General features: G+C 33.2%; 2 protein-coding genes across 3 annotated transcripts in view; one reads left to right on the top strand and one right to left on the bottom strand.

Moving 5' to 3' along the window:
* The window catches only part of LOC106064366 (vitamin D3 hydroxylase-associated protein-like), a 28,897-nt gene extending 24,614 nt beyond the window's left edge, over window positions 1-4,283 (top strand). For both annotated transcript variants that reach the window (XM_056029764.1, XM_056029763.1), the window contains exons 15-18: window positions 597-636; window positions 941-1,052; window positions 1,213-1,361; window positions 1,909-4,283. In XM_056029764.1, coding sequence (XP_055885739.1) covers window positions 597-636; window positions 941-1,052; window positions 1,213-1,361; window positions 1,909-2,034 — 427 coding nt within the window. In that variant the 3' untranslated portion in view covers window positions 2,035-4,283. The remainder of the gene's footprint in view (window positions 1-596; window positions 637-940; window positions 1,053-1,212; window positions 1,362-1,908) is intronic.
* A 3,950-nt stretch (window positions 4,284-8,233) lies between these two features.
* On the bottom strand, window positions 8,234-15,251 carry LOC106064317 (ATP synthase mitochondrial F1 complex assembly factor 1-like). Its single transcript, XM_013222816.2, has 10 exons — window positions 15,134-15,251; window positions 13,732-13,957; window positions 13,432-13,585; window positions 12,951-13,013; window positions 12,563-12,613; window positions 11,330-11,377; window positions 11,130-11,225; window positions 9,032-9,098; window positions 8,829-8,869; window positions 8,234-8,465 (listed from the first exon to the last, which is right to left on the bottom strand). Exons 2-10 carry the CDS (start codon window positions 13,944-13,946, stop codon window positions 8,301-8,303), a joined length of 900 nt encoding a protein of 299 aa, XP_013078270.2. The 5' UTR covers window positions 13,947-13,957; window positions 15,134-15,251; the 3' UTR covers window positions 8,234-8,300.
* Between the last annotated feature and the right edge of the window lie 122 nt (window positions 15,252-15,373).

Consider the following 15,373-nt stretch of genomic DNA (forward strand, 5'->3'; position numbering starts at 1 on the left):
TAAGAGTGCAACAGTTACTTTTGGTCTTCTGAATGTGGCTCTTGTTTTGAGAATTAAATATGTAGAAAGTTGTATAACATACAACAATATAATCAGCAATATAATAATAAGGAAAATGAATAAATATTTAGGTATATAATTTCACCCTCACTGGAATGAGGAAAGTAGCTGGCAGCAGATGACCTCTGAAAGAGACAGTTGTAGAGCTCTAACAAAGGCCATGGGACACACATTTGAGACCTAAAGAAAAGCCCTTATTGAAGAAGACAAAAAAAAAACTTAAATTAACCCCCATGGACAACAGCTTTGTCTGCTCGAGATGTGGAAATATATGCAGGTCACAACTGGGTTTGCATGGTCATGTGAAATGCTGCACTCATCCTTAATCTTTGGATTTGAAGACATTGCCATTATTATTATTATTATGTATTCTTAGGTACAACAGATACTTATGAAAATGTGCACATATTTTTTTTGGCATATAATATGCATTTAATTATAACATTATTTTAAGCAAATTAAAAGGCAGTGTATGTTAAATGATGTGCATACATAGGCATACATATATGCTGGAACTTTTCTTTTAATATTTACAGATCTATATCTGATTGGTTTAGGAAAGCAAATGAATGCAAGGTACAACTAACATATAGATTTAGTTTTTTTTTCATTTAATGTAGATGATATAAGATCTAGTACTTTTCATTTTAACTAGATGATTTAGGATCTAGTAGTACTGTTCCTTACACTACATAATATAATATCAAGTACTCTCTATATAAAGTTGATAAGATCTAGTAGGCTACTTTGTATTTAAACTAAATAATATGTGTTAAAATTTGTGTAAATTATTATGGATAACATTTTTTAATTGTAATCATTGAATATTAAATATTAGATGTCTAACAATATTTATTATTATTGATTGAATATCATCCAGGAGTACCAAATGGAATTTGCAACTAGATGGAAAAAGCAAAATTTAGATGTAGTAATCTGTCCATGTTTGCCTTGTGCTCCACCAAGGGTTGGACTGGAACAGAAATTGTTAGGTTGGATTTGATTCGTTGAGCTTTTTAACATTTTATTATAAAAATAATGATCAAACTGGGGTAATATTACTAAATTTATTTTATAAAATAATTTTTTAGAAATAATAATAATTAATTTGTTGTATTTTGTATTCTTTTCTGCATCCATTATCTATCTTAGCCATTTTGACCTACACTGGCCTTTATAATGTGCTGAACTACCCAGCTGGTACTCTACCAGTGACCACGGTGACAACAAGTGATGTGGGAAACACAATGAATCCTAGCTACTACCCAGCCTACACTGCTATAGAAAAACTGATACAGAGGGTAGGTTGTTCATTCAGATGCTACAATAGTTAACACTTAATTGTAATAAGTGCATTCTGTCATTTATAGATGCTGTCTTCAAAAACTATGAATGTCAAACTGTATGCATCCTATTAATTACCAATTTGTGTTCATTTATGTTTCTGACTAGTTCAAAAAATCTATTCTAAGTCTAAATTCACCAGCAAGGGAAAATCATGGTCACATTGAGACCACTTGGTTGTAGACAAGTAAACTTGTAGCAATATACAAAATAAATTGTTTGACTTCATAACACCCCAAAATTTGTATATACGTCTCTAGATGTAGATATATATAAAATCTTTCAAATGGCGAAAAAGTATTATTAATATTAAATCAATATCTTATAAATGTTTATTTCTTAATAATGACAAAATTGTATGAATTTTTTAAATGTTATTAAAATCACTGTCTGTTCTTTTTTTACACCAAGTAACTTTCTTGATAAGAGTCTTCATTTAACCTAATTCTTTCAATAGAAGAAACATTCTGTTGAAAGATGAAATTGTTTCTTTTGTCAATATAGGACTGTGAAGGGAGTGAAGGATTGCCTATTGGAATACAAGTTGTGGGACTTCCATTCACTGAAGAAGTTGTGCTGCGTGTCATGTTAGAACTAGAAACAGCACTTAAGAGCTCTAATCGCCACTAAAAATTCCTCTAGTGTTGAATTTATTTTTTTTCTGATTAGGATTTAATAAATTTAGTAAAGAAGTATTAAAACAAATATTTATATATTTTGTTCCATTAAAATCAATATAATTTAAACAATATATTCTTGTTATTAAAAATTATTATAGCTTAAATTTAGACATAATTTTTTAACCAAACAAATTTTGTGCCATTATATCTTTGAATCTTCTATAATAAATCATACTTATCATAATGCGGACTATAGGTGTACATTTAAAACAAAATTTAATATTTAACACCATTTGGTAAAAACAGAAAACAGTTTAATTTTATTTTTAAATTCCTAAAAAACAATACTCCAATAATGCAACAGTAGAAAGTAAGTTACATACATTTGTGTGATCTATTGAATATTAAACTGAGATAGTGTTTAGATGTATGAATCAATTCATGGAAATGGAAACCTGCTGGCTCATAGTTGGAAGCTATGCACTAGTTCAAAGTAGAGTGAATTAAGCCATAGATAACAATCATTTGTTGCACTAATTCTTGGGCCATTTCTCATTTCTGGGTAAATAGATTTTATAAGCAGATTGATAATACAATGTTCAAAAATAAATATTCAACTCAAGAAATGAAAATAGGAGAAAAAAAAATATAGATGAAGTAGGCCTAGTGATTTCTAAAATATTTCTCTCAGTATTAGCAACAATAATAGGATATTGATGGACATGACACATGATTCAATGGCTTGGTTACTAAGCTGATGGTCCTGGGTTCAACAAAGTTTTAAGTATTCCTGAAAAAAAAAGTAAAGTACCTGTTGGGATTAGAAATACGAGAAAGTGTCAAGGTGTAAATGAGAGAATGATGTTTGTTTTGGCAATATGTTATGGCTAGGTGAGATGTGAGCAATAAAAGTGTCTGCATGGTCTAGGATTGACTTTTGTTAATTTGAAAAGATACAAAGGTATTTAAAGGCCTGATTTTGTTAGTGTTAGTTAGTTGGAGCTGTAGAGAGAATAGAGTTGGAGCTGCATTGTAGAAGTATTTGTATAATAAATATATTGAAACTGCTACAAGATTTAGACTTGTCCTTGTTGTAATTCAAGAACAGACAAAATAAATCATCACAAAAAAAATAAAAATATCTTGCATCATAACAGTAACCCTTTCAGACCTTAGAGTCTATAGGGAAGATGATAGAAAGGTCATCTATGTCTTATGATGTAATCAGTTTAACAACCAACTGCCATTACTTTCCCCAACTAAAGTCGGCAACCCGTTCCAGTAGGATGGACTCAGGGGCACCCTAAAAATCCCAAAATTCAAAATCCTGTCTTCACCCAGATTCAAACCTGGGATTTCTCAGTTCAGAAGCCAAGCTCTTTACCGCTCAGCCATGGCGTCCCAGAGTACTCCTATATTCATAATAAATGAGTAAATGGTTTATTTATAAATTTCTTTTTTATATCATTTATATTACCAGACTTGCATTTTACAATTGTTTATGTTATACATTGCTACTCAGAATTTTGCATGTATCAAATATTTCACTAAATCTTTTTATATAGTGGATAGTTGGTTAAGCTAGCATAAAAGCCTAAATATATCTGTTGATGAGAAACCTTTAGGTCTATTTTCCATCTCTTTCCACTCACTTTACCTTCTCATTATTTGAACAAGATTATGTGACAGTGACTGATATATTTTGTAACATTAGCTGACATATTCCTTGAAGTGACAGGCATTTAGTGTGAAAAATGACAGAACTAAACACCTTGTGAATAAGCCTTGAGTTTTGTAATTTCAAGGTGTCTGTTGAATTCTGGTGGCTCTATTTTTTTTTAATTTAACTAAACATGAACATGTCTTGATGTGGCTGGATTGTTCACATTTTATATCGCTTTTACTTATATTGTATCATTTTTTTCAAGTGCTTTTTTCTTGATGTGATTAGATTTGACATCATATATTTTATTCAGTGTATTTATAACAGTATTTTTATTTAAAATCCTTTTTTTTAAGAATAAGCAGGGCATTTTATCTTATTAATTTCAAAGAACATAATTTCTTCCAAACATGCAGGTAAGCTGCACCTTGAAGATGACTTTTATATCTTTTCATTGAAAAAAAATGTTATTGTTGCTCTGTGAGTTTGGTATATTCAACCAGACATACGATGGCAAACATAACATTTTAAATAAATATTTGACATTCAATTTCATTTATTTGTATATTAAATTTTCAAGTCTAAACAATTACAAATGTTTGTTGACTTTTTAATACAAATAGGCCTATAAAGTAAATGTAATTTCCTCTAGTTCCACTTGTTTGCTATACAATGACGTTAAAACTGTTGGATAAAAGAAACATTGAAAATGAAACAAACTTCTGAGGTCGAAGTTGAAAGTTACCTGAAACATAAGATAATTGTGTAAAGTAAACATCAATCTTAATATCAAACTGCGACAGGATAAACTCAAAACCTTCATTTCTTGGAAAAGCTTACACAAACTAGAGTAGGCTAATAAACAGTGCAGATGTTATTATTTAACAATGATTTATTTTTTTTACAAAACATTAAACAATAATTCACAATTACGTTGAAAATACAATTTAAAAAACAAACTTACTATTGGACATTCTTGGTTTTAGTCATTACATTTTGTTAAACATTAGTTTCTAGAAACATAACATCTGTCATATTACTGAATAACTAGATTTACTCAAATATTTTTCACATAATAATAATGATAATTAAGGCTTGTCTTTGAGTCCGAAGATTATGAGAAATGCAGTATTTCCGTGGCTATACGCAGCCCCCAGCTGTGGCCTACATATAATAATTGATCAAATCATGTTCTACCTGCATCAAGGAACAGCTTTATTAATTAGTTTGATATTTGAGCGATTCCAAGAGCTGTCAATACCAAGGTTGGAATAGGAGCACTCAAAGCTTTAGACGATCAAATCCAGCTGCTATATTGTGGATTAGCTGACTTTTCATCTTGCCATTATATGGTTGGATCATCCAGTCAATACAAGACACCCTCATCCAACTTGTCGACTCCCTTTTGTTTCACCCGTTTATTTCATTTTTCTTGTAATGTAAAAAAAATCTTTTCCGTGTTCCTTCAGAGTTGAAGAAATTTACTTCCTAGTCCAAACTTCCCGCAGGACGACGGAGAATGGGAGCGGGCAGGGTTTGATCCCGGGACCATCGATAAATCCAACGACAGTCTAGCGCGCAAAACGCACGTCCAGGCAGCCATCCAGATGTTGATCTGTTTGAAAAAAGAAATTGATGCTACGACCTCTTTTAAGCTTGATTTAAGTATCAATTAATAGTCAGGGGCGGACTCGCTATGTTCGCATTCGGGCAAATGCTCGGTGGGTCGGTACCCAAATGGGCCGGTAGGACTACAGTAATCATCTTTTTTGAAATCACGCCTATATTTTATAAAATAAGAGCCACATGGATGTCACTAAGGCACTTATTCAATTGTTAAAGGTTTTCTAGTATTCTCTTACAACTGAAGCCCTCTGAGCGACGTATTTATATTTACTGTATGCACGTATAGGTCTACAATTATAAAACTTAACAGAATGATTTTATGGACAGGTAGACCCAGGATTGGATGTCCATCATAGAATATACAATTTATGGGCCTGATGAAATTAAAATGCCCCGGCCGATTTTGACACCCAGTCGCCCCTGCTGACAGTCACTTATGGGGAAAGAGCATATGCCAAAGGCAATCATTTTTTAGTGAGCGTAGTAGAGATGCCCCACGGAAACGATTCTTTAACACAATGTTTTTAAGTCTCTTTGGAAAAAATGTGCCATTTTATTTTGTTACAAAGTGCATGCTTTACCCTATAACGAGATTTTGCGTCACTTGATGTTTCGTACTAAAGACTTAATGAATATACTAATTGCAATATTAATGTCTAAACGTAACCATTTGAGACGTTACAATGCAAAGACTTTCTTCCGAGCCAATAATAGCCCCATAATTTTAGGCAATCGTAAACGACTCGACCTGAGCTGCGGTTTTCTAGACTGTATCTTATCTTATGAAATACAGACGTCACTTCAAAATAGATGATTACGTCCTGCGCTTGTTCTGTATGGGGACTTTCTTTTCTAATCGCCATGAACATTGACATTTAGAACTAAAAGAACACGAAAGCAAGATTTCGAATTGGGAGTCTTTAACTGATCCAAATTAAGTAAAATATATATTTCCTAAACAAATTATCAAACGAGCGAAGCTCAGGCACCTGGTAGTTATATTAATATATGAAATTATAACATGCATGACTAAATTGACACATGGAATGTGTATGACCAGCTTAGGCGCCAACTTGCTGTAGCTGACATAGAAGAGATCACCTGGTTGCATGCGGCTTCAGAATGAGACAGCTGAAGGTCACTCACAAAGGCCGCGGGATACACATTTAAGACCAAAAGAAAATCGACCACCGGAGGACAATGGTTATGCTTGCCCTGGATGTGGCAAAATATGTAGGTCACAGCTGGGCCGAAGGCCGAGCACACCGGGAATCCCTATGTTTTACCAAGCTATCCGTGCAGAACTCGCCTTTAGTGTAACTGTCCCTTGAGGAACGGCACATGGATTATCGACAGGAACTTGGAAGCTCTCAACTTCGCACCTTGCAATGGGAAAGCTCTCACATTCCCTTTGACACTTTGTTTTGCTATTCATTTAATCACTTCCTCTAGTGATCATTTCCACCCGAGTGCCACGTTGAGGCAGAATAGCGTACTCGGGTATGCTCCACCAAGGGTTGGACTAGAACAGATTGTTAGGTTGGATTTTATTTGTCGAGCTTTTCAACATTTTATTATAAAAATAATGATCAAACTGGTGTAATATTACGAAATTTATTTTATAAAATGTTGTTTTTTTTTTAATAATAATTTATTTGTTGTATTTTGTCTTTGTTCTGCATTCATTATCTATCTTAGCCATTTTGACCTTTATAATGTACTGAACTACCCAGCTGGTACTCTACCAGTGACCACAAGTGATGTGGGAAACACAATGAATCCTAGCTACTACCCAGCCTACACTGATATAGAAAAATTGATACAGAGGGTAGGTCATTCATTTAGATGCTACAATAGTTAACATCTGATCACTGCTATAGAAAAACTGATACAGAGGGTAAGTTGTTCATTTAGATTTTTAGATGCTACAATAGTTAACATCTGATCACTGCTATAGAAAAACTGATACAGAGGGTAAGTTGTTCATTTAGATTTTTAGATGCTACAATAGTTAACATCTGATCACTGCTATAGAAAAACTGATACAGAGGGTAAGTTGCTCATTTAGATTTTTAGATGCTACAATAGTTAACATCTGATCACTGCTATAGAAAAACTGATACAGAGGGTAAGTTGCTCATTTAGATTTTTAGATGCTACAATAGTTAACATCTGATCACTGCTATAGAAAAACTGATACAGAGGGTAGGTTGCTCATTTAGATTTTTAGATGCTACAATAGTTAACATCTGATCACTGCTATAGAAAAACTGATACAGAGGGTAAGTTGCTCATTTAGATTTTTAGATGCTACAATAGTTAACATCTGATCACTGCTATAGAAAAACTGATACAGAGGGTAGGTTGCTCATTTAGATTTTTAGATGCTACAATAGTTAACATCTGATCACTGCTATAGAAAAACTGATACAGAGGGTAAGTTGTTCATTCAGATGTTACAATAGTTAACACTTGATTGTAATCTATTTTTGTAGAAAGTCTGTTGAAAGATGAAATTGTTTCTTTTGTCAATGTAGGACTGTGAAGGGAGTGAAGGATTGCCTATTGGAATACAAGTTGTGGGACTTCCATTCACTGAAGAAGTTGTGCTGCGTGTCATGTTAGAACTAGAAACAGCACTTAAGAGCTCTCATCGCCACTAAAAATTCTACAGAGTATTGATTTTTATTTTTTTAGTAAATAATTATAGAAAAGAAGTATTAAAACAAATATCTATTTGTACCATTAAAATCAACATTATTACTTAAAATATAAATTTTTTAACTAAAAGTTTTTTCTTTCAATTATATATTTAAATCTTGTATGATATGCATTTTTATCATAATGTTGACTAAAGGTGTACATTGAAAAAATTAGGCGACAAAACAAATAAAAAACTTACAAGAACAACACAAAACAGTTTAATTTAATTTTTTTATTCCTACCCTGATAATGCACTAGTAGAAAGTAAGTTATGTACATGTGATCTATTTAATATTAAATTGAGGTAGTGCTTTAACTGCATCAATCAATTCTTGATAATGGAATCTTGCTGGCTCATAGTTGAAACGATACACTAATTCAAAGTAGCGAGAGTTCAGGCCGTAGAAAACACTCATTTGTTGCACTAGTCCTAGGGCCATTTCTCGTTTCTAGGGGAATACATTTGATTCAAAGATTTGATTATATAATGAATAAAATATTAAGTCAAGAACTAAATGTGTGAAGAAGCAAAGCCTAAGTATTGATTTCTATAAGATTTAACTAAGTATCAGCAATAATATAATAATAGGACATGGACATGTGTTAAAGTTATTTAGGTACTTTTCTGCTCAACTGGGTTTTCTGGGTTCAATTTCTGGTAGAAAAAGAAAGTAGTAATTATTTGATGATGTGCCTGATTATCAGTTAATGGGGATGTCACCTCTGTAAACTGCTGACTAAAGAACTGGGTTGGAACATGGAATATAATTATGGAGAGAAAGAATTAAAAGATATTTCAGTGTACCACTCACCAGAACATTGCTGTCATATTTACCAGACATTAGCACGATTCCTGGGGGAGAAATAATAATAATAATAATCTTCATTGTCTGTAAGGAAATTTGTCTTGCAATATAAAAGTATATAAAAAAAACAACAACAACTAATTACTATAAGACAAATTTTTATTTTATTATTATTATTTATTGCCTGATCATGTTTTCCTAATGCTTACCTTTATCTTCTAAAAACTCTGTGTAATGATTTAATGTTAAACAAGGAGGTGCATTTTCTCTAACAAGCTAAAGGAAAAAGAAAAATATACTGTGAATGTTTCAAGTTTTTATTACTTCTAAAGTCATAATCAATGGTTTATTTAAAAATGTGTCATTTGTTGATGTCAATTATGTTACCAGCATTGCATTTTAAAATTGTTCATGTTATACATTGCTTTTAGAACTCTGCATTTACAAATGTTTCACTAAAACGTTTTATATGGTCGAAAGTTGGCTGAGTTAGTGATAACTCCTGTAATGAGAAACCTTTCTGTCTCTTGAGCCTCTCTTTCCACTCACTGCACCTTCTCACTATCTGAGCCAGATTATGTGACAGTGACCGACAGAACCAAAACACCAATTTCAGCCTTTATTTCAAGAAAGTCTGTCAAATTCAGGTTCATCTAAACAAGAACATGTCCTAATGAGGCTGGATTATTTACAATTCATTAATATCACTTTGATTTCTATTTGTATTATGTTCTCAAAAGTAGTTGTTGTTTTTTTCTTGGTGGGATTGATTTGTCTGGTATTTTATTATAATTATTACAATGCTTATTGTTTATCAGAAGAATGCAAATTGATATATGTATGTATTAAACCAGGACATCAGTAAACTAAAGAAAATAGAAGCTCATCTGTGTCTTATTAGTCTTTGTTTTAGATTAAATAGAGATAGATATCTTCAATTAATTTACTAACAACTCACTACATCACAACTTGGAAAATGACATGACTTCGTCTGTCGCATCTGGTAGAGAAAATCAGTAGTACCGTTGCAAGGGTGAGCGATTGGATGGTTGAAAATAAACTCAAGATGAACGAAGACAAGACAGAAATAATTAAAATTGGCAGTCGGAACAATGTTTCAAAAGTTGAAATCACAGATTCTCTCTTTATCACGAACTGCCATGTTCCTTTTGTCCATGTAGTGCGGAATCTTGGAGTTTTCTTCGACTCAACACTATCTTTCGACCCACACATAAGTCAGCTCTGCAAAGGTCTTTATCTGCAGCTGCGCAGATTAGGCCAGATCCGACCATATTTAACAACGGAGTCAACAAAAACGCTAGCTGTGGCATTCATACTCTCCCGCCTTGACTACTGCAACGCCGTGCTAGCAGGTATACCTGATGACAAAATAGCCAAGCTGCAACGTATACAAAACAACGCCGCTCGAGTAGTCCTTAAAAAAACTAGACAAGATTCTGCTACTACGCTCTTGCGCACGCTCCATTGGCTTCCCGTGAAAGCGAGAATCGATTACAAGGTCGCCACACTTTGTCATCAGTGTATATATAACAATGAGATGCCCTTGTACCTTAGCGAACTGATTACTCCATATGTCCCCCAGAGAGCCCTGCACTCAATGGACTCAACCCTTTTAGTAGTGCCACGTTTCTCCCTCAAAAGCTACGGTGTGCGGGCTTTTTCAGTTCACGGACCAAAGCTTTGGAACTCACTTCCTATTGATCTCAGACAGACAACATGCTACACCACTTTTAAGAAGAACATTAAGACCTATCTGTTTAAAACTTTTTTAGATTAACTGTCATTTTAGCTCTCGTGTTTTTGTTTGTAATGTTGTTACAGCGCCTTGAGCCTAAATTTTGTTTGTTAACAGCGCTTTATAAATAAAATTATTATTATTATTATTTTATTCATTGTATTTAAAACAGTGTTAAGATTTAAAATCTTTTATTCTAATTTTTGTTGAAAGAATGAGCAAGACGATTAATTTATTAATCCTACCAATAATGCTTCAATAGGTAAGGTGCAACTAGAGAATGAGATTTTGTTTGCTTTTCAATTCAAGAATTTTTGTTGTTGTTGTGGACATATTTTACACTAACACAAACATTTTAAATAAATGTTTGCCATTCAATTTGATTTTTCGAAAAAATTGGATCTTTAACCCTAAACAATTAGAAATGTTGTCAACTTTTTAATACAAAATAAAATGTATTTCCCATATAACTTATAATGTGTGTGCCATACAATGAAGTCGAAACTGTGACAAAGAAAAATAAAACCATTTTTGGTCAAGGTTAAACTTACCTGAAACATAGATAACTGTGTAAAGTAGACATCATTCTGATCAAACTGCGACAGGATAAACTCAAAACCTTCATTTCTTGGAATAGCATACACAAACTAGAGAAAGGAACAGTGCAGGTATTATTTTAGTTTACAAGACATCAAACAATAATTTACTATTGTATGCATTTTTTTTTTATAAAAAAATTTTCATAACTTACTACTGGACATTCTTTGGCTTTAATCATTAAATTTTGATAAACATTAGTCTGTAGAGACAAAACACAACAAATTAGTAAGATTAGATTCAATTAAATATTTATCATACGCTAATCAAACTTTGTTCTATATGCATCAATAAGTATAACCTTTATAAGAAAAAAGCACTATAGCAGAAGTCACTAACAGCTGATTATCAAATCTATCCAGCTCTTAACAATCACAAGCCCAGCATTATTCTTAACTAGAGCCTCCTAACAATCACAGCCCCTTCATTGTTCTTAGCTGTCAGACCCTTTCTTGTTCTTAGCTGTCAACTATCACAGCAAATGCCTTGTTCTTAGCTGTCAGCCCTTGGCTATCACAATCCCTGCCTTTTTCTTAACTACTAGTCCCTATCTGTTCCTTCCCTGCCTTGTTTTACCAGTCCCTGCCTGTTACATCTCTGCCTTGTTTTACCAGTCCCTGCCTGTTACATCTCTGCCTTGTATTTAGCTACCAGTCCCTGCCTGTTCCTTCCCTGCCTTGTATTTAGCTTCCAGCCCCTGCCTGTTACATCTCTGCCTTGTATTTAGCTACCAGTCCCTGCCTGTTACATCTCTGCCTTGTATTTAGCTACCAGCCCCTGCCTATTCCTTCCCTGCCTTGTATTTAGCTACCAGCCCCTGCCTGTTCCTTCCCTGCCTTGTATTTAGCTTCCAGCCCCTGCCTGTTACATCTCTGCCTTGTATTTAGCTACCAGTCCCTGCCTGTTACATCTCTGCCTTGTATTTAGCTACCAGCCCCTGCCAGTTACATCCCTGCCTTGTTTTACCAGTCCCTGCCTGTTACATCTCTGCCTTGTATTTAGCTACCAGCCCCTGCCTGTTACATCTCTGCCTTGTTTTACCAGTCCCTGCCTGTTACATCTCTGCCTTGTATTTAGCTACCAGCCCCTGCCAGTTACATCCCTGCCTCGTTCTTAGTTGCCAGTACCTAGCTATCACAAAAAACTTTGTTTTTTTACTATCTAGTTACAGGAAAAAGGATGAAAGCTATAAAAAAGAATATCAGTACCAGTTGCTTCCAACAGGTGACTTTAGTTAGCTTAAAATTGACTACTTTGTGTTTTCATATGGTTATAGTCTCTCCCAAATATTATTATCTGACATTTAGAACTAGTTTTTTTTTAATGGCAGTTTGATATACAATACGAAAGGAAAAAAAAACAATTACAGGAAATATTTATATTTTACCTTGAGAACAGCATATACACAATCTTTACCATTATGATACTCATTCCAAATCTGAAAAATAAATATGGACAGAGTGACTAGACAAGCAAACATTAAGTTTAATAAATGAATAAAAAAAAAAAATTTTAACAAGCATCTATGTAGACTGAGTATCATTTTGCTACTGGTTGGTTTTCAAAAGCACTGCCTTGTCCCTATTGTCATAATTCAATAAGGGAAATTACCTACTACTGGTAAAAGGAAGCAAAAGCACTGAAAAAAAAAAGGCTTTAACTCCTATACTCTGTAACATATCTATTCTACTTCTTGTATGCTGAATGGTATAACCTTTAATGAGTTTGCTATATTTAACAGTTGTAATTTCAAAAAATAGTCTATAATTACTTACTTGAGTTATTTCTTCTGCTGTTTTGTCACATACCAAATCCATCTTCATAATGGAGTCCAACCCCTGAAAATAGCAGTACGAATATTTAAAATGAAATAAGTTAGGATTCCATTTTTTATGCCAGATAAACTTTCTAAGGCTAAACTAAATTGTCAACAAATTTATAGTATGTGAATTGATGTAGAGCTAATTTTAAAATGCCTTCACAAATGAGTGACCACATCCTAGTTTGTGCAATGTAACTGCAGGCTTGACACCCACTTCAGGAAACCAGGACATAAGAAATAAATAGGACAATTGGCTAAGCTGTAGATTTCTGCAGTTAATTACTAATATAATCCTTATCAGCTGACCTAATCCCTTTTTTATTAGAAATTTTTTCTTAGTGAACTTATAAAAGAGATTTCGTCCAAAACAGAATGCCAATTAATGAATTAGCTACTTCAACACTATTCAGAATTATTATTAAGTAAATATTTACCTGTTTTTTTGACATCCCTACTCCAGACTTAGCAACCTCTGAAGGAAGAACAGTTTGTGGAGGCTGAAGTTTCTTGGAGCTGTCATCAACTTTTTTAGGCTTAAGCCGATCAGCAAGATCTTTTATTCTAGCTTCATATTCATTGGGGCTGTTGCTATAAAAATAAACACATATGATACCCAATTATGCATACATAACTATTATACTATACAAATTTCTTTAATGTTTTAGGATTTTTTTTTATCTAAAAGATTTTTTAAAAATAAAATTTAAGAAGAAAAAAGGAAACAACATACTGACCTCTGTAGGTGCTGAAGTTTAGATTTATACTTGTTGAAGAAGGGGTTGGATTCTATTTCAGTAGAATTTGGGTTGGAATTTTCTTTATTAAACTTGATAGCAGAAGTTGAGAACAATGCTGATGGATGTGCCGACTGATTCTGATTCAACAGCATATGATTTAGAATTCTACGAAGGCATGTAACCTTTGTAAAAGTTGGTACTCTTAAATGCATCCTGAGCTGGTCTAAAATATATTGGATAGAAAAAAGTTACAAGTGAACGTAGCTATCTCATGATGATACCTTGATTTTGTATGATTAATTAAATGTATTTTAAAAGTATTGAAACCAAACTACTAAAGGAACTAGTCTAGACATGGTTTGAGGCTTGAACTGAAGTCTATGAGTTTCACTTTCACCTATCCCTTAGTCTGTTGGGCACCAGGCAAGATTTGTCAACCATCTTTCTACGTATATAAGAATGTGGACATGACCAGTCTGAATTTGGTGTTAAGGGCTATGCCTTTGTCTTTCCATATTTTTTTTTAGTTTAGCAAGAGTTTACCTAGCTCTAAATGGGTAATTGGAATAAGCTGAGAAAAATTAAGACAGCTGGTCGTTGTACTCATAACATAAACCCCTCATTAAATTTTGTCTTGAAATATTAATAAATATTTTTATTAACAAAAGATAATTTCAATAAATATGAATGAAGAGGTTTTTATTGCCTATAAGTAAGACTAAAAACGATTCAAAAGAACTTTAAAAAATTATTTAATATTATTTTTGTTCTACTTTTTGAAAAAAAAAGAACACTGAAAAAACTATTCAGTCTATAGTGCTTAGATTGCAGTAAAAAATTGGGTCAAACAATAATGTGTTGTGAAACACATACTATTTCATCCTAGTAATTTCTGCCATGTTGAAAGGTAGTTTCAGGGAAAATGTGGGGATGAGGTAAACTTAATCTACTAATGGCAACTTCTTCAAATTGTTATGGCATGATTAGGAGTTAATTACTTGTTACGGAGATAGGGGAAGTTTTGACTAAGAGACAATGACGTGGCTAGTAAAAACAAGAATAGGTTTTAGAGATACCAGCCAATGTAAACAGACTACTTCCAGGACAACGTAGAGATAGGTAGAAATTTATGAACGTATACAGTTAGCTGACATTCAATGGTTCCCTTCATTGCTATTAAACTTGTTCGACATTCAGTATCAGCATCGACTAACTTCTACTGATTGTTCGGCCTTTTGCCAGTGTTATTGAATTGCATATTACTTTGAGTGTTACCTCCATTTGGTTTATTTGCATTAGACACAGTGGAAGCACTTAACAAAATGTAGGAGTCTCAAAGCCTAATCAAATCAAACTCAGCAACAGATCAAAATAAATAACAGTCAAGATTTTTATTTACTGATGGTTATGCATTCAATTCTTGCTCTAAAATGAACTACTGCTACCTTCAGGCCACTCCCCCTCTCTGGTCTACAAAAGACAGGCACTGGCACTGAGCATGCTGTAATTATTAAAGTTGCCTAGATACAATTAGATCTTGATTCTTTATTCTACTAACAAGTGTAATTTTAGTATAAATTATAGATAAAACTAATCTTTTATTTATTATCTAGATTAGTTATAGATCTATAGATAAATC

Source organism: Biomphalaria glabrata, chromosome 5, assembly GCF_947242115.1.
Source record: "Biomphalaria glabrata chromosome 5, xgBioGlab47.1, whole genome shotgun sequence".
In the NCBI taxonomy this organism is placed as follows: Eukaryota; Metazoa; Mollusca; class Gastropoda; family Planorbidae; genus Biomphalaria; species Biomphalaria glabrata.